Below are 27,700 nucleotides of genomic sequence, written 5' to 3'. Positions count from 1 at the left end.
CTGGGCTTCACTTGCGCAGAATATGGAGATTTGTCCGCTGAGAGCACGTCAGTTATTTGACTCAGTCTTGTGTTTCGATCTGCAAGACGCTAGCAGATTACGGTATGTGCGCTGATTTGGCTTTTTCTATTTCGCATAACAATCATGATGAATAGTTTTATCAACATTGTTTAACACACACTGTTCAAAGTTGACACCCTCAGTGTGCGCTTGAAAAAACAAAGAAGAAGAAGAAGAAAAAAGACAGTGCTAGTCATCGCTTGTAATATATGTCAAAATTCCAAAGCCTGACTAGCCTTAATCATATACAAACATTTGGTTTATATTAGAAATAATATAATAATTATTAAACAATATAAATTTCAATACTCTGTTATTATTACGCTTGGGGGGCTCCTTGTCCCCAACCCATTCTTTAACTGTTTTTCGAACTTAATTTATACTCATTTTGCCAAACAATACTAACCCACACTTAACTTCTATATAACAGGGGTCATTCAATAATACATAAACGTGGGTGACATAATGAGAAATGTAAAGAATGGAAAGTTCACGAACCCTGAATGTTTTTTGCACTTTTTGCGCCGAATAACAACAAAAATCTGCCTGCGAAAAACATCACAGGCAAAGGTCCCGTTTCTCGCGGAAAGTCCTCATAACGTTCGCGCCCAAAAAGCCATCTGTGAATCTGCCATAGTTTTGCTTTAAAAACTGATTTAAAGATAAGAAAAGTAACAAACGATCGTGAAAATCGGTGGCTTAAAACCTCTTCCTTTTGAAGATACTGAGGGAATTATGACACTCGAAAGGTTCGTCGAATTTACCCTCTGCTTTTCAGAGCAGAGAAAAGACAAAAGCGATTTTGATTAATTTGGATTTTTAATCTTTACGTTTTCAATGATGTCACCCCGATCGCTTTAAGACTCTTTATAAACATGGATTATCCTCTTTGACGTATTAAACGTGTCTCAACACTTCTAAAAACTGAATTAAGGGAATTCGGAGGATGCGGAGGATGCAGACGTTATAACATACTTTACTGGTTACAGAAACGTCGCAGTCTATCAACTGCTTTATTATTCAGAAGATAAAATCACCGATTCTTAAGTAGCAGCTCGCGTAACGTATAACATAATTGGCTCGCTACCCTCGCCAAAAAACCAAGACTAACCAATTGAAAACAATAGAAGCTGCTTACAATACGAAACAATAGCAGGTTACGAGAGCTGCTACACCACTCATTCTTCACGTTGACTGAATGGGACAAAGCTCACGTCAACCACGACGCCGCAAAAAAACATAGAACACAACATACATAATAGATAATTTTCAATAACAATAATTATAAATGTGGAAAAATAAGCGTGCTGCACTTGCAGCATTGATTTTAGAACTTTTTAGCCACAGTCTACAATGATAATTAACAACCATTCAATGAAGTGGAGGTGGCTAGTGGTAAATACTACTGTAAGTATACCTTACGATAGGACAACGACGACGTGACCTGACGAAATATTTTTAATTTTCTTCCCAAACAATCACACCGTTCATGCCAATTTTATTTCCACTCCGAACGACTTGAGTTATCACGAAATTATTAAAATAACGGGAAATAATACTTTTAGACAACGTTCTCGTTGGCGTGGTTGTCGTCCTTGCGTACGTAAGGACCTTATAATATCCACCACTATCAACCGACACTGAGGTGAATAGTTGTATACTAAAACAGTGAGATAACATAGCACAAAAAGATGATTTTAACTCATGTTTTCCTGAAACGATTACAGTATTTTCCAGTAGTGTAGCAGCTGATCCAAAGATTATTCGCCATTGGTTCGCAACCCTTGCAGGAAACAATGATATGACATTCTTTCTATTGTTTTAGCTATTGTTTGGTGGTCTGGGTTGCAAACCAATGGCGAGTTATCTTTGGATCAGCTGCTACATCACCGAATTTTCGGGCGCAAATCCCGCGCGAGTTGCTCCGAGGTGAATAGCAAAGGATCTTCGGAGTTTGCGTAGCCAATCAGAGCGCGCATTCAAATCTATCCACTGTTTTAGTACATACTAATGTAAGATAAGATATGACAAACTTCGCGAAACAACAGTGAATAATCCAATCTCTATTTTGCACCAGGACCACTGTTATCACTAGAACTTCGCCCGTATTGTGAAACAGATCACAGAAGAGTCTATAAAAACGAAGTTAATTAATTATTTTTAAGTATACGTTTACGTTGGCGTTGAGCTGCTTCAACTACCCAATGCCAATTTTTTAGCTCTCCTACGATCAATTCTTTACCCCAAAAGCAATTAAACTCGCGTTCGCGTCCGAATCATGCCAAAATGAGGAAAGACAAGCAGAGCGAATAACCCCGCTCATCAGCTCTCTTTGGAAAAATCGTGTTTGGTAATTCACCCAAACTTACTTTAACATCATGCAACTTTAACAACCAACGGCAACGGTTACAACCAGATTGAGCCACGATGAAGTCACGATCCGTTACGGCAGGACAGAATGACGTTACATTGAATCCCTCGCTTTCTTCCGGAGGAGGAGTATATATATCAACCTCGGAGTGTGTTAATTTAAAGGCGTTGTAGAGTTACTCCTTCCAAAAGCCCGGTCTGGCCGCAGGTCAGTTTTGCTGAGTATGTACAACATATTTTACTGAATACGGGAATATAGGTTATCACTATCGGCATAAAGTTGCATGTGTTTGTGGCACATTTTGATGGCCTTCCTCAACGTCCTTTCTCAGCTGCTGTAGCAGTAAGTGCTTTGAAATTCTGGCTCATCAGTCTTCAGTCCTGAGAGTACTGGGCAAGGATGCCGTTTAAAACGTCAGCCCCGCAATTTCACTTGATGACAAGGTTGATTTTCTTAAGGCATCTTTTCCTTCCTCGCCTGCAAAAAGGCAAATAGTGAACAATCATTTGTAAGACTGTCAAGGCGAAAATAGTTTCCAACTGTTCTTTGAGTTTATTGAGCTAACTGAATTTTCTTTCGGCCTGAGTGTTGTGTATAAATGGCACTATTTTCGGGGAGAATCGGTGTCGGTGTCCTATACACCACCCACCCTGAGTGGCCGCTTGTGCCCTGTCAAATGTAACTGTTACACCACCCCGCAGGCAATTTCAGTCAAAAAGTCAGTTCTACCGAAGATTTCAATTTCCCGTTCGTGTAGAAATGTAAATTCTAAATCTCCCTTGGGCACTTAGTAGGTTATTGTCTAAACCGCTCATTACATTAGCTAGAAATGACCAAATATGGTCTGTGCAATACCCTTTAACAATACTTATTGTTTACGAAATGTCCCCGCTTTTCTAGGTACGAAGCATTCATTTGACCGATCCATGCAGGGCATAAGCTTGAAGCTCAGACTAACGAAATAATTTTGAAGTTCACACATCTACAACAGTCTTCTCTAAAACTAACAGCTAGAAAGACATGAATTCTGGATAACAGATGGAAGACAAGAAATTTCTAAATGGTTATTTGGAAAATGCCGGATATTGCTTCAAAGCGAAAAGAGAGAAACCCTTCCACCGTCGGTAAAACAAGACAGTGCTGAAAGACAACAGATAAAATAAATCTTACCTAAAGACGAAAGTGCCTTTCTAGCTGCAAACTTAACTGACTGTACATCGCATCGACTGAGGTACAGCAACTGAGGAACTGCGTCTCTGGCCTGCAAAAAGCAGAAAACAAGTGGAGAACGTACTTAGTCCATTCGTCACCACTCCGAGAAAATATGAGCATCAGAACGAGAATTACCCGTTGCAGTTTCAGAAAGGAAGAATGACTCAACACTACTTTGAACGGCTTCCCATCTGAAATTGAGTGATGTTAAAAAAAAAATTGACGCATTACCGCCAGAAAGCACGCTTACGTCAGGAGCCCATCTAGAGCGTGCAACTTCCAAACAGCGTCTGTGAAACGGCGTTTTCAAACGTAGGTTTATTTTTAGACTAGCCCTTCCCGCGAATTAGGTCAAAAAACAAAGGCAGTTCTGGTTCGGTGACACTATGACGTCAGCTTAATTTCTTGTAATTGGTCATCGGTCTCCTGTGGGAGTCTCATTCGCGGGAAATTCAATCTAAAAATAAATCGGTCTGTGAAAACGCCGTTACACGAATACCGTAGAGTTGTAGGCTCCGGCTCATGGGTTCCTGCTTACGTCTATTCCCGTTTCGTAAACAGTAGAAGCCAGCCAAGCTTAGTAACGGAGTCTTGTGTCACAAAACCGACCGGAGGGACTTGATTTGCAACTAAATCGACTGCGCTCCAATTGAGGAATTAAAAGTGTAAGGGACTGTTAGAAATTAGCTGGGGGTGGGAGGGGGGGGGGGGGGGGAAAACAGTGGAGGGTCACAGTTTTTTGAACCCTTCAAAGGGAGGGTTATGAAAAAAATGACAGGAAAAGAGGGAGGGTCACAAGAAATTAAGCCACCATGATGGTAAAGGGATACTTTAATATCATGTTTTACAAGACAACAAATTATGTCTAAAACTCAAGGCATGCAATTATTTGACAAGACAAGCTATTGAAAGTGTAAATGCAACAACCCAACTTATAAAGCAGCTCATGTATTGCTTTCGCACATCAATTTACTGTCAAATATCACTCAGAAGAACTGATCTCTTTAACAGCATCACTATCAGTGCTACCACCTGGATCATCCTCAACATTATTATACCATTACCATCATCATCATCATCATCATCATCATCAGTGTCGTGCCCACCATCCCTATTATCATCCTCAGTCTCACTCATAGTAAATGCCACGTTGCTTGATAACATCTTTAGCACGAGCCATAGTGAACAGTCCCTTGTCAAATGCATATCGGATATAAGGCAACTGTTTCTTTTTTAGGGTACTTATTCCCTCATAATAGAGTTCTAGTGAGCCCATGGGCTCTGCATCACTATCCGCATTATTTTGGGGTGCAATGGTTTTAATTACCACTTCACAGTTAGCCTCAATTCTTTTTTGTTTTACTTTTTTAGCCTTCGTCTTGTTTTGTTTCTGTTAACGTTACTTTTCTTATTTTTGGCTTTGAGCATGTACCCTTAAACAGTTGAGAGCACTTTTCTTGTAATTCTGTCAACTGACTATTAATTTCCTTCACTTTCTTGTGCAGACGGGCAACTTCTCCCAATTGATTTTCAAAGAACTTGTGGATAGCTTCTTCTCCACTTTTCAGTTTACCATTGGGGCAAAAAAGTTTGCAGTCAAAAGTTCTTATTTTGTTATCAATGAGACTTAAACTTGCAATGATTTGCATACTAGCCTTTTGCATGTTATTGTTGATTCTAATATTATCACTAGGAATCAAGGTATGATCTTCGTCAAGGACAGCTCCTGCTGCGGAAGGATTTTCTTTGTTCATTATTGACTTTATCTGGTTGTCGATCTCGTCAATTTGCTGTGTTAAGTGATACAGTTCCCTCCCTGTTCCGTGAAATTCTTTCACAAACTGTTTGTTATTCTTGCAATGTTTGAACTTTGTCTTGTAAAATTCAGGTAGAAACGAATTCATAAACTTGGCCCTTGGAGTTTTCGGACTGGGAATATATCCCAGCGAGGTTGAATTCCACGGAGGTGGTAGTCGATAAGGTTTTAGTGGACCCATTTACTAAATGCCGTTTCTACAAGTGAACGCGATGAAGACCAATACCTGGTTATATAGGAAACATAGAGTCAAGTGATGAGAAGTCAGATTCAGATTAAATTTGAACGCAGTGAGTGTCTTTGTTTCTGTCGTAAAAACTGCTATCATCCCATTGAGCAAAAACCTTTTCTTTGTCTTGTTTCTCCAACACAAAGAGCACTTGTATGTTCGTAACAAGTTTTAATTCAACTGAATCATTTTTCTTTTACCACTGCATATAGAGTTCGGACGTCTTATTTATCCAGGGGAGGGTCATGGAATTTTAGGACCAGTTCCAAGGGAGGGTCGGGACATTTTAATCCCCTTCGTTGAGAGGTTCATTTTATTTTCATCGCTTCACTAACAATCCCCACCCATGACAAGTCTGACAAGTCCCTAACAATTGACAAATCAATTAACGTTTGTGAAGAGTAATCCTGCTTAGTCGCTTTATCACATTTACCAAGCCACAATGTCGAAGGATACGGGAGAGTTTCTTCCCTAGTTCTCAAGCAACGTCCCTTTATATGTCAAGGAAACTTCTTAGCACAATTCGCTCACCTGTAAAACTGTAAGCGCGACGCAAGCTCCCTCACGAAGCTTCTCTTCGGATTCTTCAAGCGCCTCAATGCTCAAACCGATAGCCTATAAAACAACAGATATTATTAAGACAGAAAATTTTCTTCAATGAAACGCACCTCTCTTATTTCAATTTTTGTGATGAAAGGGTTCATATACGATACGACGGCCATTTTGAATTTTATTGTTCTAATAGGTATTGTGGGATTCCCAGGGTACACATACGTAACAACTGGTTATGACTACAATAGAATGAATACTCCAAAATTAGGTGTGACACTTCGTGACACATACAGGTGTAACATTTGGTGAAGTTACCTGTTAATGCCTCACAACCTCAGTGTTAAACCGCTTTGGCAGATAAACAACACTTTTTAGGCAGAGAATAACTGCTAAGTTAGGCACTGATCTCCAGTGATTAGGTCTAAGCGCCGAAACGAAATGGTTAGCTTTCATAAATTGTTCTGGTGACACCATATTTAGACTCACGTAAAACTCTAGTAAGATCGTTTGGTACTCTACCTACACAAAACTGAGTGTTTCACCTTATTCTGGAGTATCCATTCTTGTCACAACCCATTATAATTTGCCCCCTGTGCATCTCATCATATATTTTACAACCACAAAAATCAAAATGGCTGCCGACTTATTGAAGAACTGAAAGAAGCTACCAACAGTTGTTGTTGATGGGAGTCTTCCCTCCTTTTCATCACGAACTGCATGATAAAAAATTCAAAGTTTCAGATGTGAATTCAGGAAGGAAAGCGGAAGAAAGCATATATAGTGAGATCCAACGGTTAGATATTCTTTTCTTTCCTTGCAAATTGGCCCTTTTCGCCTCGTTTTCAAACGTAAAATTCAAAAGCATATTTAACCTTGAACGAGAACAAAAGGGCCAATTTGCAATCAAACAAGAGAATACTAAAATGGCTGCCATTTTGGAATAAGGCGTATGGGGCTCATCAGCTTGCGGTATTATCTATTTTTGGGATGGCTACTGGGGGGAGGGGGGAAGGGGGAAGGGGGGAGGGGGGACGTTGCGTTGTGTTCGTTGCACGATCCATAATTTTGCATCAAGCACAAGCATTCCCTCGTTCGGTTACTTGGTTACAGACCAATCTAATTGCCCATAATTTGGCGAGACCTGTATTCTAAAGTTAGATAATACAGTAAGCTGATGGGCGAAGGCCAAATCAACAATTCTGGGTTATGGGATTCTGATATCAACCAACCTTATTTCTCAAATCTCCATTCTTCTGCAAATGCAATAAATAGGCCTCTGTTTATGCAAAGAGGAAACAATGGTCAATTGATATCTCAAAAATCGCTGAGTGGAAGAACACGCAGTTTGCCGCAGCGAGAGTCCTACGAAAACGACAGAAACGACGAGTAACGATTTTAACGAAAATTAGAAAAAAATATGGAAATTTTGTAATTGCTCGCAACCCTGGACAAAATTGAACGCGTGATATTAAACAGGGGATGGGGAGGTGTAAAAGTGTATAGAGTCAGTCCGTACCTGCGGCGTGAGCCCCTAGAAATTCACCATCGAGCAGAAAACAAAGTACAGCACAAAAGCAGGTCTTTGTCAAAGGAATCTCGGCGTACTGCTTCAACTATAAGCAAAGGAACATTTGTTAACCACATTGAAAAGCAAATCCAACCGAAACGATCCATAGGTCCTCACGGCGACCTGTGAACCGAGGGTCAAGCGTCATTACTGTAAACGAAAGCCTGAGGTTACCTGTGCAACAACAGCATCCTTTTCGGGCGAACGGAGGCGCTTGGTTATTACAACTGTAGACAAAATACACGCAGATCTTGTCATACGCAAGGAACTGAACTAAGCCCTAAAATATCTCTCTACTTCCCACATAATGGGTGGCTGGTCTCAAGAGAGAAGGGGAGGCTTTTGAATAGTGATACCGTACCCAGGAAGAATGGGATTTTAGGGAAGAGAAAACAGGCTGAAATCCAGGGAGGCCTTTAAGAGGGAGGACGGTTACGTCTGTTATATTCTTTTTTTTTTTTTTAAGATGAACTTACAAATGGGGGGGGGGGGGGGGATAACCGGTATAAGTGGGGCGTCCTATAAGCGGAAAGCGGAATTTTCCATATTTGGCTAACATCGTGACACCGCGTTCATAAACAACAAAACGCTTTCAGTTCTTACGTTCATAAGCCACATCATTGATATACTTGGATAAGTTGGGCCTGCAATGAAAAACAACAATTATCATCACACGAAAACGGTCATTCAGGGAGCTTAATCGAAGAACAACGAGAGTACTCCAAAGATGGCGTTTCTAAAAAAAAAATACTTCAAAAGACACAAGAACTTGCAATGTTCAATGGTTTTCAAATTAGCCACTTCAAAATTTCAACCCAATTCGACACTTAAATGTGCAGGGATCGAAAATAATGCAAGGTTCCGTGTGAACAAAATGCCCCGAAAAATCTGTCAAACCACAAATAATATTTCCACGGTGGCATGTAAATGCTACCTAAAAATGGCAGTGCTCTCCTGTTTATTCAGAAAGGTTTGTGATCGGGGATTCCTCTATCACAAAAAGCGAGAGGGAGGAAGGGGAGAAGAGAATAAGAAAATGAATTCCTTTCTCTCTCCCCCCACCCCCCTGATCTCCCTTTTTGCAAGGCACATATGATCCCCGACGGAAATTCCCGCCTAACCATAAACCCACACGATTGCCGTCTAGAAGACTTACCATCCGCTTTGAACGGTAGCGTTTCATATAAACTTAATGCACCGTATCAGGGAATGGCAACTAACCTGCAGTAGTCCAAAAAATAACGCTCAAACTGAAAAACAGTTATAACATCCTCCTCCTCGGGTTGCACGTCAATCAAATCAGGATCTTGGCTACTGATACGAGCCACAATCAAAGGAAATACTGCAAGTCGACACAAAATGGAAGGAATAACTTCTTACTTCACGATTCAAGCATTTTCTATTGCAATTTAAGAAGGTGACAAGGGAGATCCTAGCGGTCGTGAACCGAGGTTCAGACTTTCCTTGAAGGATTCACACATATAAAGCCGTCGTAACAGGCATTAATGCTCATTAACAAAGCAAATCTGCCGACCGACATCACACCTTAGACGTCATAAAAACAAGAGGCCCCTCATCCGCCATAACACTTAACTTGGGTGCCAATGAGGTTTACCTTCAACCTGTCAATACTCTAGAACCACACAACACACCCGCAATAAAACCAATGTTGCAAAAGAGAATGCTTCTTAAGTTGTTTTCATCCTTTTTTTCCCCCAACCAACCTTTTAAATACCCTGCTTTCTAATTTCAAATTTTGTCCTCAGTCTTTACTAGGTTTTTTAAAGCTCTGCATGGGAAAACCATGGAGCTAAAAGTAAGAACAATGAACATGCTGGTTTCTTGAATTCGCCCAAAGATAATTAGAAATTAGCGCTGAAGTATAGAGAGAACCTATGATGTTCTCTTAGAAGCAACCAATAAACCACTTTCATGAATGCCGACCACCTTCACAGTCTTTATGTTAATTAGACCTCCTGCCCTCATTTTAAAACAAATATTCTTTTGAAATTTGCTCGTAGTAGCGAGGCTAGAATGGCTTATTAGCATTAAAACAGAACTTGAGAATATTTTATTGGGCCGCCATTACGAAAGAGGTCTATACTGCGGCAGGTACTGACCGTTTCCCTGAAGTTCAAAACCAAATTTAAGTATAAAGAGCTTTCATAAAGTCCAACACACATACCAATGTCGACTACCCTGTTATAGCTTTGCGTTATCTGTTGTTTGAAACCATCTTCCAATGCACTCACAAGCTGACCAGCTGTGGTAAGCATTAGCTAAGAAAACAAAGAATAAGCGACAACGTTTAACAATTAAGTACATACAGCTGCAGTCAATGACGCAGACTCTTTCGGTAAGTTACGCGATATCTCCCAACCAGAAAAAAAGGGAGGATGTGTAACGACAACAGAGAAATGACATTGCGTGACACATCAAAAAAAGGAAAAAGGGTGTGACACCAAAGTGAACAGAGACTGCGTGACAAGACGGAAACGCAGAGAAAAGCAACGATGACGGCAACGGTCTAGGGCAAAGAAAGTCCTATGCACGAGTGAAGTTTAGTAATTTTCTTTTCCATCATCTGCAAAACAATGTAAAATGACCTCATTTTACGTTTTGACATCAACGTACGCTCACAACAGCCAATCTCTTGACCCCAATTGTTCAAAAGCCGCAAAGGTTTATCCTGTGGACAAGTCACCATCTGACAGTTTCAGTCTGTGCAAAGCCTTCGGTATTTGTTCACGTAACCGTGAATACGCACACTTCAAGCACATCTAAGTAAAGGCGTGGATGAAAACCTTGGCTAAAGTTTAACGTGAAGTATATTTTACACTCTGGAAAGTGACTTATCCGGACTAGATAAAGTTATTACGTCTTTGAACACTGGGGCCTGTTCTCTGCATTTACCAAAACGGTATCAGTCCAAACGAGAGCCATAACTAGGAGCACCCCAATGCACTAAAACCTTGAGTCAACCTTTGCGCGTATCTTTCTATTTTTAGAACTAACCCTTAAGCAGGACACTCACATTTAAACCAGTTTGTATACATTGTTTATGCTATTATTGTCTTCGTTTGACAACAACTTTATTCTGATTGGCCATTCTAAACAGTGCGCGCAGAGCCGAAGAACTAGTGGAGATTCTAAAAATAGAAAAATACGTGCAAAGGTTGACTCCTAGCGCTTGTATGGCAGAGGCATGCTCCTACTCACGGGCCCCTGGATGAAACGTATGTTACTTCGTCGGCTTTGTCCTCAGTTATTTTAAGATCATGAGTGTTGATCCGGCAGGGGTTCGAACCCGCGACCTCCCACATGACAGCGCGATGCTCAAGCAACTGAGCCACCGGTGCGGTCATTAATGCGAGCAGATGCAAGCCCATCAAAACCAAAAAATCATCGCACTTACCGTGCTCTGTCCCTTACACGTTTTCTCCCAAAAAGCGCACAAGAGAGGGTTTGATGCCAGGCGGGGGTTGACTGAAAGTGTAACAGACGCGAGAACATAAAATTTAGTTGACAACTACGGCCAAACAAAAACAATCTGAATGATTCGCTTATAAAATTATAATGTTTGCTAAGCTATAAAAATGAAGACAACTTGGATTCAATTTTACGGATTGATGGTTATTCTTTTCGACATTATCTCGGTTTCCTCGCTTCCTGCAGGAGATTGAATCTTTCCAAACAATTTTCGTCCTGTCATGTTGTTAAATAGCTCATCAATTTTACCAAGAGAGAGAATCAACGGTAACCGTCAAACAGAGAATACTCTAACGCCCTGGGGCCGGTTCCTGAAAGGTGTAATAACCCTATTCCAGGGATAAATGTCCCTGGGAATAAAGCACATTTATCCCTGGAATAGAGTTATTACACCTTTCAGGAACCCGGCCCTGGACTCTAAACCTGGCTTTTCAGGTAATCCGCTTCTTCCACCAAACCCATTGCAATCCATTTTATAAATCAACACAGCCCTAAGGAAGAATTGAGGCCGATACCGGCCACGTTTCTTAATTTTCAACTTTTCTACACATGCGCCAGCGAGTTAACTGTTTATCAGGAATTTTTAATGCAACAGTGTGAGAACATTCTAACACAAAATCTGTAGCATGGATTTTAAAAAAAAAAACAGTTCTCAAAAAATTATGACGTCATAAAGCCCTCCTTTGATACACTTTTCAACATATCAGTTCCATTTTTGTCCAAACAGAAAATCCATGATACAATTCACGAAATATGATGGGACGGTTCCCATCCAGTGAAAAACCGCTTCTTTCTTTCGTTTCCGGAGTTTTTACATGTCTTTCACTGAAACTCACGGTAGAGACAGGGAATAGTTGCGCATGCATTTTCTGATTGAACTGATGGCAGATTTCCATTGGAAAAGTTAATTCAAATAACCATCCATGGAGCCTTTTTGTAGGACTCTTGACTAAAAAGATACCTTAGCAACCATTGTCTTTCTGTACTTAAGAGCCACACCCCTAACTACGATGATCATTCTTGTATTAAAGCATTCAATTAATTATATAAACACCAATGAAATACCAGGTGAGCTTTCGAGTAAAACCATATCTTCACACGTAAAACGTTCACCGTTGTTATGGTTACATGATAAATCGCACCGTTGTTCTACGTTAAGACTACAAAATGGTTTGGTATTTCATTGATGCATACATAACAAAAAGAACATTACATGACCGCTTGGAGGTATTTTGCGTTGAAAAATATTTTACTCGTTCGCTGCGCTCACTCGTGAAATACTGTTCAATACTCGAAGACAAGTTTTGTATCTCCGCGTGGCCATGTGATATCCTCTATGCAATACGCAGTTCAAATATAAGATACCACGAAATTCTCTCGTAAAATGCAAATAATTAATTTACTGCCACAATAACCGTGACGTATTCTCATGGATGCATAAGTCAGCTGTGTCTTCGGTGACATAGATCACTTGTTCCATAGTCGACAAACTCACCATTACTTAAACATTTCATATGTTCAGCATTTCAACTTACTTTGCGGGAGAGTTAAGTCATTTACTTCATCCACATGTAAAACAAAGCTAAGAAGCCTATCGAGGACCTCTCTCTGATGGCGGAATTTAGCAAGAGCTGCCATTTCCTGAGGAAAAAAGTCACAGAAAATTGAGCGGACTGAAGTGACGGAGAGGTTTTGGCGTTCAATGTTAAAATCACGATGAAAATCAACAAACCTTGAATTTCATGGGTCCAAAGGAACCAAGATTCTGTTAAAATAAAATAAAGATAATGCTTGACATATGTTAGAGTAGTAATTGTGTTGTAAGATTTCAAAGCGATAAAGAAGTTGAAGACTACAACACAGCCCTTTTGGGGTAGCTGTCTTGGCACACAGAGGAACAGACATGATTACCGGTCGGTGCAGTTACTTCTACTCCAAGGAAAAGCTAAGTACTGATTTAACTGAAAAGAAATGAAATCCTCAGTGACCGGTTCGAATTGCCGACTTCAAAATGCCGCTGAACCTCAAACTCAATTGGGCAGCATGTTGTGTTTTCTTAGTTTCTCGGTCATTGGGAACTTTGAATCTGTTAGGCTGATCCAAGTCTCATCATTAATCATGTAAAATGGTCTGGCCATTTCACTGGATCAATACAGAATAATAATGAATATTAAGCTTCTAGCATCTACCAGTACATCAATACTAAGGAATCCTTTGTTGACATGAATTTTGAAACTGATTGAATTAAATTGAATTAAATTAAATTTCATGACTTACCCCAGATACCTCTTCACAATATTGTAAATGACAAAGGATGACCTAGAAAGTCAAACAAGGTTATAGTAACTAGTACTTTTTATCATTTACAAGGTTGCTCAAGTCTTTTCTTGATAGATAACGAAACAAACAAAAAGGGAAAAAAAACAGTAATTAATCTTCATAGAACAAAACATCCGGCTTAGAGAAACGTTTGAAGGGAAGAAACGATTAATCGATCGATTTAGTTTCTTCTATCATGAAAAGCGATTGTGATGAATCCAGTAACTGAAAATGAGTGCATAAAAAACTAACACCACTTCAGATAGATTACAAAGGCAAGGGCACCACGATGGTCAATCCACCAGTGTAAAAACAAGGAGAGGACACGTTTTCGCCCAACAGTAGATCCTTGTATGGCTTACAATTTCTTTCTAGACTGTGAAATGAAGTAATCTGAAACATTTTCGGCAATTACTGAAGAATTTGAACCCGAGAGGCTACTTTTAACATTCATCCGGAATCTAAAAGACTATAATTTTTACGTGACAACGCCATACTGAATAACCCACAGCCGCCCTCACACATGCCGGATAGGCTCATAAAACGTCATGCTTAGTAGTCGAGGGCGTCTCGGGAAACGGAATTCCCTTTTCAGGAGATTGAAAATAACTTTTGTGAAATAGCCCCTTATTCGTAATGACCTCTGACTTGCTAATTTCACCACCAAGCCTCGAATTCGCAAATCAAACTTGAAAATTTTAGCATGAGCTACATCCTAAAGGAGCACAGCTTTAAAGAAAAACCACGTGTGAACGGTCTTGCATGTCCAAATGATGTGTATAATTTTGTGCAAACTTGGCATGGTGGTGAAATTAGCTGGTAAGACGTCATCACGCATACAAGGTCTATTCACCTATCCTGACCAATTGCCCCTGCACGCCCCCCCCCCCCTCTCCCCTCCCCCCCTCCCCCCTCTCCCTCATTTTCTCTTGCCATAATAAAAAACGGTCCGTCGTCAAAAGTAGAAGAATTCCGGCTAGTAGTAATAGCGAAATTTCAACAAAAGCAAAGAGAAAAGAGTAATTACAATCAACGAAAGCGTTTTGTATCCGAAATAAATGAACTTCAGAAAAGCTTATTTTGTTTTCAAACTCTTCGGCTGCCCTCATCGACAAAAACTGTCACGAGTTACAATTTTGCTTTTCGTTATTACTTAAAAGCTCCTTCTGTTTGAGCAACAAGCAACAAACCACGTGATAACACGTCACAATTATTCAAGATTGCGGGCGCCCGGGAAATTTAGAAGGGAAAATAGGCCACTCTAAAATTACCTTTTTCTGACAAAAAGAATTTATTGAAAATCTTTTAAACAATTTTGATTGCAATGCATTATTTCCTCCGGTTTAAAGTTAATCTTCAAAAGGAGTGGAGGTTCTCTTTGTACCAGAGTTTGCCGATGGCGGTTTTGCGAGTTCTGTAGGCGAACAGCAACCCAAAACCCACAGAAGCGCCAGTGACGCTGGCTACAATTGAAAAGAAAAACATTTTAATCAGAGTAACCCACTCCAATAGGAAACCAATCGTTTGGAAATCAGTGCTCAGAGCGTAATACTGTACATCAGTGCTGCATGAGCTATGAAATGCTGTTACTTGTTACATGAAGCTTTGCATAGTCGGTCATTCTCTGCCCGCATTTCAAGGCTCTTTCACGACGGTTCGCTTGTACCCTAAAATACGTGTAAAATCATATCGTGTATGGATGTCATCTTAAACAACATGAAAGAGTGCTATATAGCTGGAGGAAAAGGCCTTGGGATTAACGCCTACCTTATCCAAGATTTTATTTCCAACAGTCGCTTCTGCACCGTATGATGAGGAAAGATTGGGACTTGTTGCCCTTGACGACCGAGTCTTACTATGTTGTGGACTATCCGCTGATGATAAATCAACTGCTTCGATTCTTTTCTTTGGCGAACTGGTGTTAGATGAAAAAGCTTTAGTCGCTTCTTCCCTTGACTCCACTCTATTTAAAATCGGTGATTTTTGTCCAGCATTAGACGACGACGATGAAGAAGAAGAAAATATATCGGAAATGCAGCTCGGGGCATCGCGAGGAGATATGAGATCCGCATTCTCTTCATTTTCTCCTTCAAGCTGTCTGCTACTCGCCGAGTTGTCAGTTAATTTCACATCTTCATTAGCAACCGAAATATCGTCCACACTTTTGTCACAAGTCAAGAAGTCTACTATGTAGCTAGCATTTGCCGCACTCTCCCCCACAAAGTCCTTGGTATAGTCATCCGTACTATTGTAACCTGTATCGTGACACTCACTGCCCCCACTTGCGATACTGCGGGGAGTGCTTTCATTTTCATCAGCAGCGTCCTGCTCTAGGAAGTCAAAACTTTCCAGGGCGCTCTCAACAGACAAAGAAATAGAGGATCTTGTTAGGGACGATTTCTGAAAAAAAAAATAAACAGATAAACAAGTGCCAATGCATTTTGTACTGCAGCGCTCAATTTGGACGGACGGATTCTATGAACAATATCTACGCAAAACAAAGAGCAATGTAACCATTTTTACAGAATACTTGGGACTGAAATGAAAGCAAATTTTCTTTCCGCGCGTGTCAGGAAATGGACAATTCAAAAGAACTAACTAAGCGATGAATGCTACAATGCATACTTTCGGAATTTACGAAAATTAACACCATACTGCACCATTTCTGCAAATGGATAGAGCTGGTTAGGATTTCTTCTCTGTCATAAATAGTGGATAGTATTTTGTTTGACATCCTCACATAGTCATGCACGAGAGTCGACCCACAATAATAATAAACTTTATTAAGTGTCAAGTGCATTTAGCGCTGGGGCAGTGTACAGAAATCAAATCAGCGAATTGCATTGGTTTTGCATTACTTCACTCAGTGATTGGTTCAACGTTCTCGGGCCACTTTTTCAACCAATCAAAAGTGAAACCAAAACCAACTCGTGGCTTGGGTGTGCACATTTTCCCGCGCTTTCTGTCGGCTAGGTGTAATTACTTCGAGTTTTGATTGGTTTACTGGATTGTCTCCCTCTTTTTTGATTGGCCAAAGTAATTACTTTGGTTTTGGTTTTACGACACTCGATTGAAACTCGCCCTATCAAATCGGAGGACGATTTTTGAGGAGAAGGGAAAACCGGAGTACCTGGAGAAATACCACTCGGATCCGATTAGAAAACCAACAAATTCAGCCCACACGTGACGCCAAGTATGCAAATCGAACGCGCGCTCCATTGGTGGGAGGCGAATGCTATCATCACTGCGCCATCCCTCCTTTCTAAAGAAGACAAGAGCACTTCTTTTTTAAAGTTACGATCATGCCCTGTATAAATAAACCACGTGGTCATGTTTGCAAGCTATGAGATCTGTTGTTCGACCCTGGGTTAGCCTGCGTGACGTCGTTATTTCTCATCTCATTCAGGATTCGGTTCATTGGATTCTCTGTGTATCTTGCAATTGTTTTTGGCCAGAATATTTATTTTGATATTTTGTGTTATAAATTGTAGTCCAAAAACCAATCTAAATGTACAACTATATCCACAACAAAAAATAATCGGAAAAGATTGTTGTACCTTGATAAGTTCTTCCAATTTCTCTAGCAATGTTATAAAGGCATCGAGTTCCGGAAATTGATCTAGAAAAAGTGCACATAAACATGATTAAATATCAATGGACTAAGTCAGTATTGAAGGGCAAGCCAAGCAAAAAAAACGAAGTGCTTTCATGTTCCTTCGCTAGTTGGCTTTTTTTTTCGGTAGTAAGTTCCACGAGAAAAAGCTGCAGGAAAACAACCAGGGTGTATGTTGTTGTCACCTAAAATCACTGATAGTAAGATATTACACTAACAAAAATTTTCAGCGGTTCCTGTTTTGAAGATTAGGCATTGATACCAAGTACTCAAAATTCACCTCTGTTACTCTGCAGTGTAGGAATGAGATGCTGCAAAGCACTGTCTAAAGATGTTGCATGTCGAAACTGCTGAGGCTCCTCAGAGATCACAGAAGACAGAGCGGCATCCACGACCTCTGCTGGATCTGTGATATCTTCAGCAACCTGTTAGGACATCACATCGGTTAGTATATGTAATCACATGAACCCGGTGGCAATAGCCCTTATCGGAGTTATCAGCGGTTTTACCACATGAACGAGGCTAAGGGGTCATTTTGTATTGAACTGACCCTTATGCCTCTTTTGCATGTAGTTTTAAACAAAAGAAAATGTGCCTACAGGCTCAACTCCAATAAGGACCATTGACCTCTTTAGCTTGTACGTTTTGTTTTCCCATTTCAGACCACGTGATGTGAGCCAAGAGAATTTTCCTTTTGTTTTGTCATAAGTTACTCGTACAGAAGCACGTGCATAAGAAGACATTTGAAAGAATCTGTTCTCTAGAGTAACATCAAGTGGTCTGAAATGGGAAAACAACACATACAAGCTAGATCTAGAGGTTAATTAAGGCCAAATGACAATCAACTTAAACGACCAATCGGTTCCATGAACACTTTAATATTAAATTACAGCAAACACGCTTTCATTCGGTTAAACTTTAATTCAATAAATGGTTGCTATCAACAGACAGTGCTGAAAATGTATTTTATATGTTGACAAAAAGCAGTTTAATGACCAGAAAATCTAGGGAAATATTATCTTCCAAAAGCAAGAACAAATTATGGTATATTCAATATCAGATTTCAAGGTCCATCAGTACGGAATTCCATTGACAAAGATATCAAATTATCTTCATTGTCTTTGTTTAAAAAGAAAATGAAACAGCACTTCATCAAAGATTACTAGACATCTGTACATTGTCTGGGTAACTTTAAAATGGAAATAATACTGTTTTGCAATGTATGAATTTTAGTCTCTTTATATACTGGTAGTCTACTTAACTATTTGTGTGTGTTTTCTATGTTTTCTTTGTTCTTGTGTCCCTGACCTAAACATTTAAACATCTTTTCTTTTAACTGGCTGCCTGGCATTTTTAACTCTTAGGTTATTTCGGGCAGCCAGCGCCCCTATCATCGTCTGTACTATTGTTATAAATTTTTATTTCTTATATATTATGGGGAGTAATAAAGTGTTGTTGTTGTTGTTGTTGTTGTATTGCAGCAACTGTCTCTGACCATTCCCAGAAAGTCACTGAAAGACAAATGACGGCGTTGCTCGCCGGGCTCCGGCATTGTAATTTGTCTTGCTACCTTAATAATCACAACTACAAGTCAAGCGAAGTCTATAGCATTTCGCAATAGGAACAAGACAAATTGCGCAGAGAAACAAGTAACGAATAAAAAATGTTGGAACTTGCGTACCTCATCTGCATGAACACGTGGATCACTGGTGTGGCTTCCAGCCGAACTGCTCTTTCCAAGGTTTTCACTGATCAGAATTCCAATAGCAACAATGTTAAAGAAAAATAAAAGAACCTGCTCTATACAGAGCATAATACTATCCGGCTAAGACTTTCAAGTCTTGCTCACGCCACTCGTGATTCATTATAACCCCTATAAGTCAACTTGGACTTGCAGCTAGCATCTTAATTAATGCCCATATCTTTGAACTGGCGCACTCGAATCCTGTTTCCTCAACCGTATCTATATATGAAGGAACAATTCTTTTTGTCCTAAGATGACTGGGAGAAACTCGGAAGCCCATAACGTTCTAATACTGTTTAATTATCAGCAAGCAAATCCTGGCTTGTCCTGGACTGGTCTTTCGTTGCCCAGACCTGGAACAGTCTCAAGGACGCCGCACTCCCCGCGCAATCATACATGAACATACATGAACTCTGAAGTATGTTCAAGATTTTTTGTTAATATCTTTGAATTAGTAGGTACCGTCCTTAAACCCAGTTCCAACAAATCAGAAATTGTAAGCTTCATTGGGCAGGTGTTAAGTATGCCTACAGTACAGCTGTATATTCACGAGAGAGAAATTGTCCAACCTATTTCTTTGACATGAAATACAAGAAAACCAAACTGAAGCACAAAACACTCCAAGTCACAATAATTATCGCCATAACAGACCTGTTTCGTTCTGTAGTACCGAGTGCAGGTATGTCAGTGGTGGTCACTGCAGCTGGCTGAAGGAAAATTACTTCTGATAGTAAGCTCTGTCTTTTGCAACGCAACGTATCCTCCTCTTTCCCCGAAAATGGCCTGCAAACAAAATAATTCAGGCCCAGTTCAAACGTCGAACTTTTCACGTACTCAAATGTAACGAACCTAATTCATTCAATAAGGTACATAAAAAAGATCGACGTTTGAATCAATTAAGTTAGACACAACTAATTTGGGTTGACCCAAGAATTAAGTTCGAGTGGTTTACATGGGAAAATCGACTGTGGAGCGACTTTGATTCAAACGTCGAACTTCTCATGTGCTGAATAAAATGCACGCAGTTGTATAATTTCTTTGTGTCCCACAATCCCCTTCTTTCACAAAAGCATTGTACATCGTGATTAGTGATAAGTTCGAAAAATTAAGTTCGACGTTTGAATCAACCCTATGAACTTCACTGTTTGGGTCGACCCACATAAGGGATTTAAGTTCGGTACATGAAAAGTTTGACGTTTGAACTGGGCCTCAATGACAATTTCTCAGTTTCAGCTCTCACTTGTTGGAGCTACAGGTCCCGATATCTTGCTAGTGTTAACAATGAAAATACAAATTTTGCATCGTGAGCGCGCGCATTTCAAAGTGCCGGGTTGCTCGTTAGTTGCCTAAGTTTTTGTCGCGTTTGAATGAAATAAGTGGAGGTTGCGAAAAGATTCTACCAGTCTCGGGATCATTTTGGAGTAATTTAAAATTATTAAGAATGATGCTTTTGACTGGTTTGTCTCCAGCCAGTTGGGATTCTTAACAGTTGTTGTTGTTCTGTTCCGTCGTTTCGTTGTGTTTCATTGGCCCTGAAAAGCCCCTATGGGGAGCGGTCAATTAAGTATGTATTGTATTGTATTGTAAAAAAGATTTGACCACGTTCCTTTAAACCGAGATAACGGCGGCCATTTAACTGACCAAATTTATAAGTTCTTTATAACTTCATAAATTTATAACTTTTTAACCTTCTAGATTTCTTGCAATGACACTTAAATTTGATGAATGCCTGGTTGTCCGACTACCCCGAATGCTCTTTTGGTAAAAGGGAACATTTAAATTCATTTTGATTTCTTCACGAGTATATCCATCCCCTGCTGGTTTCGAATCCTCCAACATCCATGATCACCACTCTGTCACAAGCTTGGTGGGTGGTAAGCCTGTGCAACAGCTTGTAATCACTCACCGCCATTCTACTGTTATCTTGAGTTTTATTGATCCTGTACTATTGAGAGGCACCGAAATAATCTGTAAAAAAGGAAACAAGAAGAAATACCTTCAGTAACATTGGTGTACAGAGTCAAAAACGAATGTTGTGCCATTTAATAAAAAGACAATTACACCGGTACCTTAGCTTGAATATATGAATTTTACGTTTCATGGCAAGAACCATATGTCACAAGTGAGCAACTCAACTCACATCTTGTCGCTGCTACGTAATATCCTACATGTACATACATATGGATCAAATCTATACCCTGAATCTTCCAAAACATACTGTAACATTAATTTTGTTTTCAGTAATTGCAGCCTCAATATTTTTTTTCGGGCATGCGGCTTACTGCATTGAATGCCAAGTGTACAGTATCTGAGACGATGCAGGCATTTGTAAATGAATATTCACTGGACTGTACAATGTATGTTATTCATTATTCCTACACTCGATTCTCCTAAGATTACAACTACGATAGGCTTACATCAAATTCCATAGATTCACACTCCACAAAAATATCAAGATGGCTACAAGCACATATATGTTAAAAAAAAAAAAAAAATTACCTAGCGTACTTGCAAACCCAACAGTTAAATGTACATCATCACGTACAGGCAAAAGTGTCAAGGTAACAAGAGAAAAGAGTCACATTAAATTTCTATACAAATCACACCTGCGGTCTAGCTTTGATGTAATTCCTTGACCTCAGAAGAATATTTCCAATCTGTACATTTGACTGAATTTTTTTCATCTCCATCACCTGTAATGAAAACAGAAAGACACAGGAATGAAATATTAGTTATACTAATTTTCTAATAATCTAAAATGCTTCCAGAAAGAGCTTTAATGGCAACGTCTTTGTCAAGGAGGTAACAGACAATAAGCATTCTTAATAGTCATTGTTTACATGCATGCAGTCCGATTTTTAACAGAAAATTTTCTTGCATTAAATGAAGGCTTTAATAATTGGTTTGTGGTACATTACAGCTTTCCTTTTTCCCTCTGATCAAACATAAACTACCAGGTTGGTTTCTTGTTTTGAAACAATGCCTCTCGCATTTATGGTACCCTGCCTGGCAGTAAAGAAACCACTAGAGCTGGACATTCCTTGGGTCACTTTCTCGTTCAATGATTATAATTACATGTAACTTACCCTGATTGCAAATCCATCAGCAATGGCAGGCTTCAATGTAAACTGTACCGACAAAAGAAAATTTGACATGAAGCTCTTTCTGCGATTTTTATTTTTCAGGGTGTATACTACACTTCATGATCATTTATCAAAACTTTCTTTTATTTAATGTGCCTCTATTAAAGCTTTTGACACCTATTTTTTTTTTATTCTGCACCTTTCTTTGGCTCAACACAGCTTTCCTCACACCATAAAACGGTATACCTTTCATGGAAGAGGTAAAAGATTTGTGTATGAATCGGAATCTCCACTTACTTCACTATCTGTCCATTTTTGTCCATCTCTTTCTACTTTGCATCTGCCTTTCCACTTGAATGACGTTCCATGTTTTATGTGTACCTGAACAGTCAATCAAAGCAAAATTCTCTTACAACAGTATCACCTTGCAATTGAGTGTCCAGAGGATGCACGGGTAATTGCTGATGGCTGGCAATACCAGCAATTAATTTTGTCATGAGTGAGCCCTTATATATATATATATATGCAGTGTTTTAAGTATCTGGCAAACTGCACCAGCAGTTGAAAATGGCCTGTATTCAAGAGTGAACTGGTCCAGGATCTTCCATTTGTCATAAATATTTTTGTCATAAGCAGTGAAATAAAACTGTGCAGTAAAATGCAACTTTAATGCAATTAAGACATTTAAAAAAGTTATTGGGTTCCAGGCATACACTGTAATTGGCATGCATGGAAAGATTTTTTAGGTTAAAGTCAGTTATTTTCTCAAATTGTTGCAAAATCCTGAATAAAACAGAAATTTAACACATTGAGTCCTCAGGCACCTTAGGACACCCCCAGTTACAAGTAAAATAGACCTTATTCACGATGGCCGCCATGTTGGATTTGCCATTATCATGCAAATTAGCTACACACTTCTGAGGGGGCAAACAACACAAGTTCGAGAGGTTATAATGAACATCTTAGCCTCACAGATGATTTATTTCATGTTAACTGAATGTTTATGACCTACTACTGTAATTTAAAAATAGAATCATTCACACAAGTTACTTCCATGTTATTTTTAGTCTAAAATGAGCAGATAACGAAGTAGAAAATCAAAATGTCAAAGATATCAAATTATTATAAAAGGTACTTAATTCTAAATTCTAAACTGTACTTTTACATGTAGCAATGTTATTTCAATATTTCAATGAGTCGAATTTCTGTGCAATTTGCCTTTTTCCAATGTTTGCCCCCCAGCATAACACATGGCTCATTTGCATGACAATTTGAAAACCAACATGGCGGCTATCATGACTACCGCCTATTGTCTGGCATCAGACAGAGTGAAATCTGTTAAGTCTCGCTCCCACAAGTCACTGGGTTAATGGAGGGGACATAGCTTTTGACTGGTTAATGGAGTTCTCAAAACAACTGCCCTAAACCTTAAACCACAAATGAGAATCACTACCAGTAAATTAAAGAAATGTTCCTTTAAGTAACAGCTTACAACAAAACTACATTTTCTCATACATTTCAGTAGTTTGTGACCGTAGTTATCAATTAGGTTGCAATGTCCACAGTTAGTAAAATTATTAAGTTCATGCGACCAAAACTAACATATATGAAGCCCTGCTAACAAAGACATTTAACCTTTGAATGAACCATGAATGAATGAACAACATGCAGTTACCATTTTATCGCACTAAAATAAGCCAATTTGTCAATACAGTTTCATACATACATCATAGACGTCACCACTACACAGTCTTCCGAAGGCCAACAGGGCTGAAAAATCAACAGAATAATGATTATAAATGGACATGCTCTTTGACACCACATAAGACTCCCACACAGAGTTTATGTACATGTAGTTCGCATTTGTTTATCTTGCTTTGTCATCCATGGTTGACTTGGAATTTTAAACAATAATTTTTATATGTATGCCTCAAAAACATTCATTTAAGGAGCATAACATCTTTAAATTTGCTCTTGCAAGTTAAGACTGATCGTGGCTCTAGAGATAAAGAAATGTCACAGAACTAATGTTAACTTTCCTTTTTTTTTTCGTTCCCTAAAAACCCATTGAGGTAAATAACTGTATTGGTATGCACAAATTATTGCAGTTACAGGGGTGTGGGGGGGGGGGGGATGAGCACTGTAAGGTGCCAGTGTCTGGGAGGAATAGGGGACATGTCCCCCCACCCCTCCCCCTGGAAAATTTGGATATGCAATTGAAATTCCTGAATTCCCCACTAGATATTAATTTTTGTAAAATAAAACATAACAATATTCCATGCCATCATCCACACAGCGTGCTGTTTTTTTTTTTATTAACTTTTTTTTTTTTGTTTTTTAAAGGGGAGTCAAGGGCACCCTAGGACCCCCTTGCCTATGCCCCTGACTTATGGAATGTTTTGGAGCTGACTTTAAGGTCGTTAGAAAAGGTTGAATTACAAACAGGTCAATACCCAGAAAATATCCATACCCGAACCATGGAGGGCTTTTTGCTCTTTAACCCTCCACACCTCTGGAATTTGCTTTCCAAAAAGTGCTCGTGAGACCCCACCTCCCCTTGGAATTTCCATGATTTTTCCACAAGGCTTCCCTTCCCCCTGGAAAGCTTATTCCTCCCCCCCCCCCCCAAAAAAAAAAAACAAAACAAAACAAAACAAAAATAAAACACATGATTTGCTGTCAGTTGTAGTGTATCTTGCAGAGCTACATAACTGAACTAAGCGAGAAGATCTCAAAAAGCTTCATTACTTCAATTCATTGAGACGTTTTCCTGAGTTGTAAGGAACCTGAGTTGCTTTTATTCTGATAATCTAAAACAGCATTCTGAAAGCTTGCATTTAAACATGTACAATGATCCACAGCAACGTATCAAATTACCTGTACATACATGCAGTTTAAACTCACATAATTTCCAAAGTACGTCTGTTTTCTAGCTCCAAAAAAAACCCAATGACATTTTTCTCCTTTGCAGCTTAAAAGTTTTGGAGCAGTTTTTATTCACTGTATTTGTGAAAAATAAGCCATTTGGAAACTTCTTTGTGCAGCTAGACTTCAATATTAGCAGACTTCATCGCAGATGAAGAAATTAACCTGTCACGCAACATGTACGTGTAACACCCAAATGTTTCACACAGCTCTGAAAAAGAAGTTGCCTCTTCTTTCTTCTTATCCTTCACTTTCAACATCCTCCATGTGATTTATGAAGTAAAACACTCTAACAACTACGGATAATTATCGTCTTTTTCTGTCGTGAGAGATTTACCTTACGGTGCGACCAACATAAATTATGAGCGGAAAGTATTAAAATTGCTCAATTTTCTGCTAACCCATACTCTGCAATTGAAGACGGATGGGTAGAGAATATAAATCATATGCCGTTATTTATCCCATGAAGAGATATTGCCAGTTGTTCAAACGATGGATAGCGCTATCCACTGGATAAATCACTTATATCCGGTGGATAGTGCTATCCATCATTTGAAAAACTGGGGCCACATTGGCAATTAACTGAAAGGGGTCTATTGAACCAATGTAGATTCAGTCTGCCATTTTATTACAATTGGTTTCCACTGGTGAAAAACACCTTCGTGACAGGTCTGTACGAAGTCTTAACTACCCTGAAAACTGCAGGACAAACAAAAATTATTACTGATACCATCATCAGTGGACAGGGAGCTAAATTTGTTTCAGTTACCTGAATCGGTTGAGAAGTGGGTAAGGTTTTAAGTTTGTTTTATTCAATCGAACTTACATTTTAAAACCCCCTGGAAACAGGAACGTTTGTGAACCCAACCCCCTGCCCTCATCCCACCACCCCTCGGGATTTCGGCAACTCTCCATGGGGGAGGTATGGATAGTTTCTGGAACCACACAATATATAAAATAAAAACTCTTTTGATTTACATAAAATCTTTCCTTTTTCCTCTTTTCCATATCCAGTAACGCTTCATGTAAAATGAAACAAAATGAACTTTAATACTGAATGCATAATGTTTGTGTAAATTGTTCCAAAATTAATATGTACAGTATCTGTTTAATATCAGACACCAAACTCATGGATTTGCTTCCATAACTATTGCTTCTGCTCAATTTGCAACTTTGTACAAACTCTGATTGTTCTCACCATTTAACTGAAATTTAAAAACTCCAAGTTTGCTCTCAAGCTCTTCCTCAATAGCACACATTTTCTGGGAAAGATAAAGGAAAGAGTTACCAAAGGATAACAAAATCAGTGCTGCCTTCTGCACTTACGTCCAGAAATGCAAATAATAATTAGATGCATGCATTGACATCCAAGACAAAGTGCTGCTTATTTCCAACAATAAGTAAGGGTAAAGGTTGGCGTTATTTTTAGCTTAGGGTAATGTCTCGGAATTAGAGGTACATGTAGTAAGGGAAAAAAAACTGGATAGCTAGAGAAAGAGGGAGAAAGTAAGTGAAGATGAGGAAATAGAAAAAAGAAAAGTAAGTCAGATATGGTAATCTTTTTAGTACCCCCTAAAATACCAGGCACCAACTATTAACCAGACCCCCCTCCCCAAAAAAAAAAACCTTTTTAGAAAGTTGGGTTAAAAATCTACCTCTTAGCAGGTAAAAAATATCTACCTGGCCCAAAAAGATAACCTAGTTAAAAAAAATACCTGGCAAAATTTTTAACTACAGCACAACTTTTACCATAATGATTCGATTTAGCACCCTCCTTACAATAAGCACCCCCCCCCCCCCCCACCTTGAATGTCTCTTTGTTAAAAAGCACCCCTATTCCATTAAGTGCCCCCCTTCTAATAAGCGCCCCCAGAACGGCTTCCCCAAGAACAGTTGAGGGTTGTTCAACAATCCATGAGCAATTCCCCAAGAACAGTTGAGGGTTGTTCAACAATCCATGAGCAATTCATGTGACAAAGATCCTTTCAACAGGATCAACGAATCGCACATCAAAGATGCCGCACCAGAAAGCTCTTATTTATGGTATTGATGTGTAAGTGACACTGCCAAAGCTATTAGCATAGAAATACATGAAGATTAGAATTCCCTCACTTTATTAGGTGAGACTTAGGTCTCAGTAAAGGTAAATTTGAGCATCTCGCTCAAATTTTTTGTTTTGCAAATCTTGAATCAGCGGGCTGCGAAGTATATTTCCCGAAAAAAAAGATTCTCAAGAATTAATTTTTAAACTGCTATAATTGCTTTTCTTATTTTCCCACCATAACCTGCGCACAAAAAATGACTGACGTACATATCATGTCAATTGATTATCATCAGGATTGAGTGTCAATTGACAGCCTTCACGCGCAATCTGCTACCTTGACACATGCTCAAATGCTGATTGGCTCAGAATACACAGTACAATGTAGCCGGCTTTCAATTAAGGTGCGGAGTTATTCAGCAAAATGTGAACTGCACGCGAAATCTTCAAGCTTTATTTTGACGCCAAAATTACAACTTCTCCGCTTCCAAATTATCAGCTCTAGTAGATGATTGTACCACCCCAAATGCAGAGGGAAGAATTTTTCGTTTGTCTTCCAAGACTGATTTTATGGCACTTTTTCTGCCCAAATTATTAAGTATGATATTAGACTGACTCGGTTGTTCTGAGTTTGAGGCCTCAAAAGTAAAAGGCAATATTAAATGCCAAAAAACTATAA

General features: G+C 39.2%; 1 protein-coding gene across 3 annotated transcripts in view; it reads right to left on the bottom strand.

The window, feature by feature from the left end:
- Positions 1-251: 251 nt before the first annotated feature.
- Positions 252-27,700, bottom strand: part of LOC138000401 (rho family-interacting cell polarization regulator 2-like) — a 39,348-nt gene continuing 11,899 nt past the window's right edge. For 2 of the 3 annotated variants that reach the window (XM_068846795.1, XM_068846804.1), the window contains exons 8-31: positions 26,179-26,242; positions 23,782-23,825; positions 22,353-22,436; positions 22,059-22,100; positions 21,579-21,665; positions 20,879-20,940; positions 19,624-19,755; positions 18,910-18,976; positions 17,509-17,653; positions 17,173-17,234; positions 15,383-16,015; positions 13,574-13,615; positions 13,029-13,061; positions 12,832-12,937; positions 11,223-11,293; positions 9,993-10,086; positions 9,029-9,149; positions 8,411-8,451; positions 7,982-8,034; positions 7,757-7,853; positions 7,470-7,516; positions 6,220-6,303; positions 3,602-3,692; positions 2,695-2,908 (exon numbers count right to left, since the gene is read on the bottom strand). In XM_068846795.1, coding sequence (XP_068702896.1) covers positions 2,838-2,908; positions 3,602-3,692; positions 6,220-6,303; positions 7,470-7,516; positions 7,757-7,853; positions 7,982-8,034; positions 8,411-8,451; positions 9,029-9,149; positions 9,993-10,086; positions 11,223-11,293; positions 12,832-12,937; positions 13,029-13,061; positions 13,574-13,615; positions 15,383-16,015; positions 17,173-17,234; positions 17,509-17,653; positions 18,910-18,976; positions 19,624-19,755; positions 20,879-20,940; positions 21,579-21,665; positions 22,059-22,100; positions 22,353-22,436; positions 23,782-23,825; positions 26,179-26,242 — 2,373 coding nt within the window. In that variant the 3' untranslated portion in view covers positions 2,695-2,837. Of the gene's footprint in view, positions 2,909-3,601; positions 3,693-6,219; positions 6,304-7,469; positions 7,517-7,756; positions 7,854-7,981; positions 8,035-8,410; positions 8,452-9,028; positions 9,150-9,992; positions 10,087-11,222; positions 11,294-12,831; positions 12,938-13,028; positions 13,062-13,573; positions 13,616-15,382; positions 16,016-17,172; positions 17,235-17,508; positions 17,654-18,909; positions 18,977-19,623; positions 19,756-20,878; positions 20,941-21,578; positions 21,666-22,058; positions 22,101-22,352; positions 22,437-23,781; positions 23,826-26,178; positions 26,243-27,700 lie in introns of all 3 variants that reach the window. The other variant, XM_068846787.1, reaches the window with a different exon arrangement.

This window comes from Montipora foliosa, chromosome 1 (genome assembly GCF_036669935.1).
Source record: "Montipora foliosa isolate CH-2021 chromosome 1, ASM3666993v2, whole genome shotgun sequence".
NCBI lineage: Eukaryota > Metazoa > Cnidaria > Anthozoa > Scleractinia > Acroporidae > Montipora > Montipora foliosa.
Note: the sequence above shows the minus strand (reverse complement) of the source record. Positions and strands in the feature narration are given on the sequence as shown.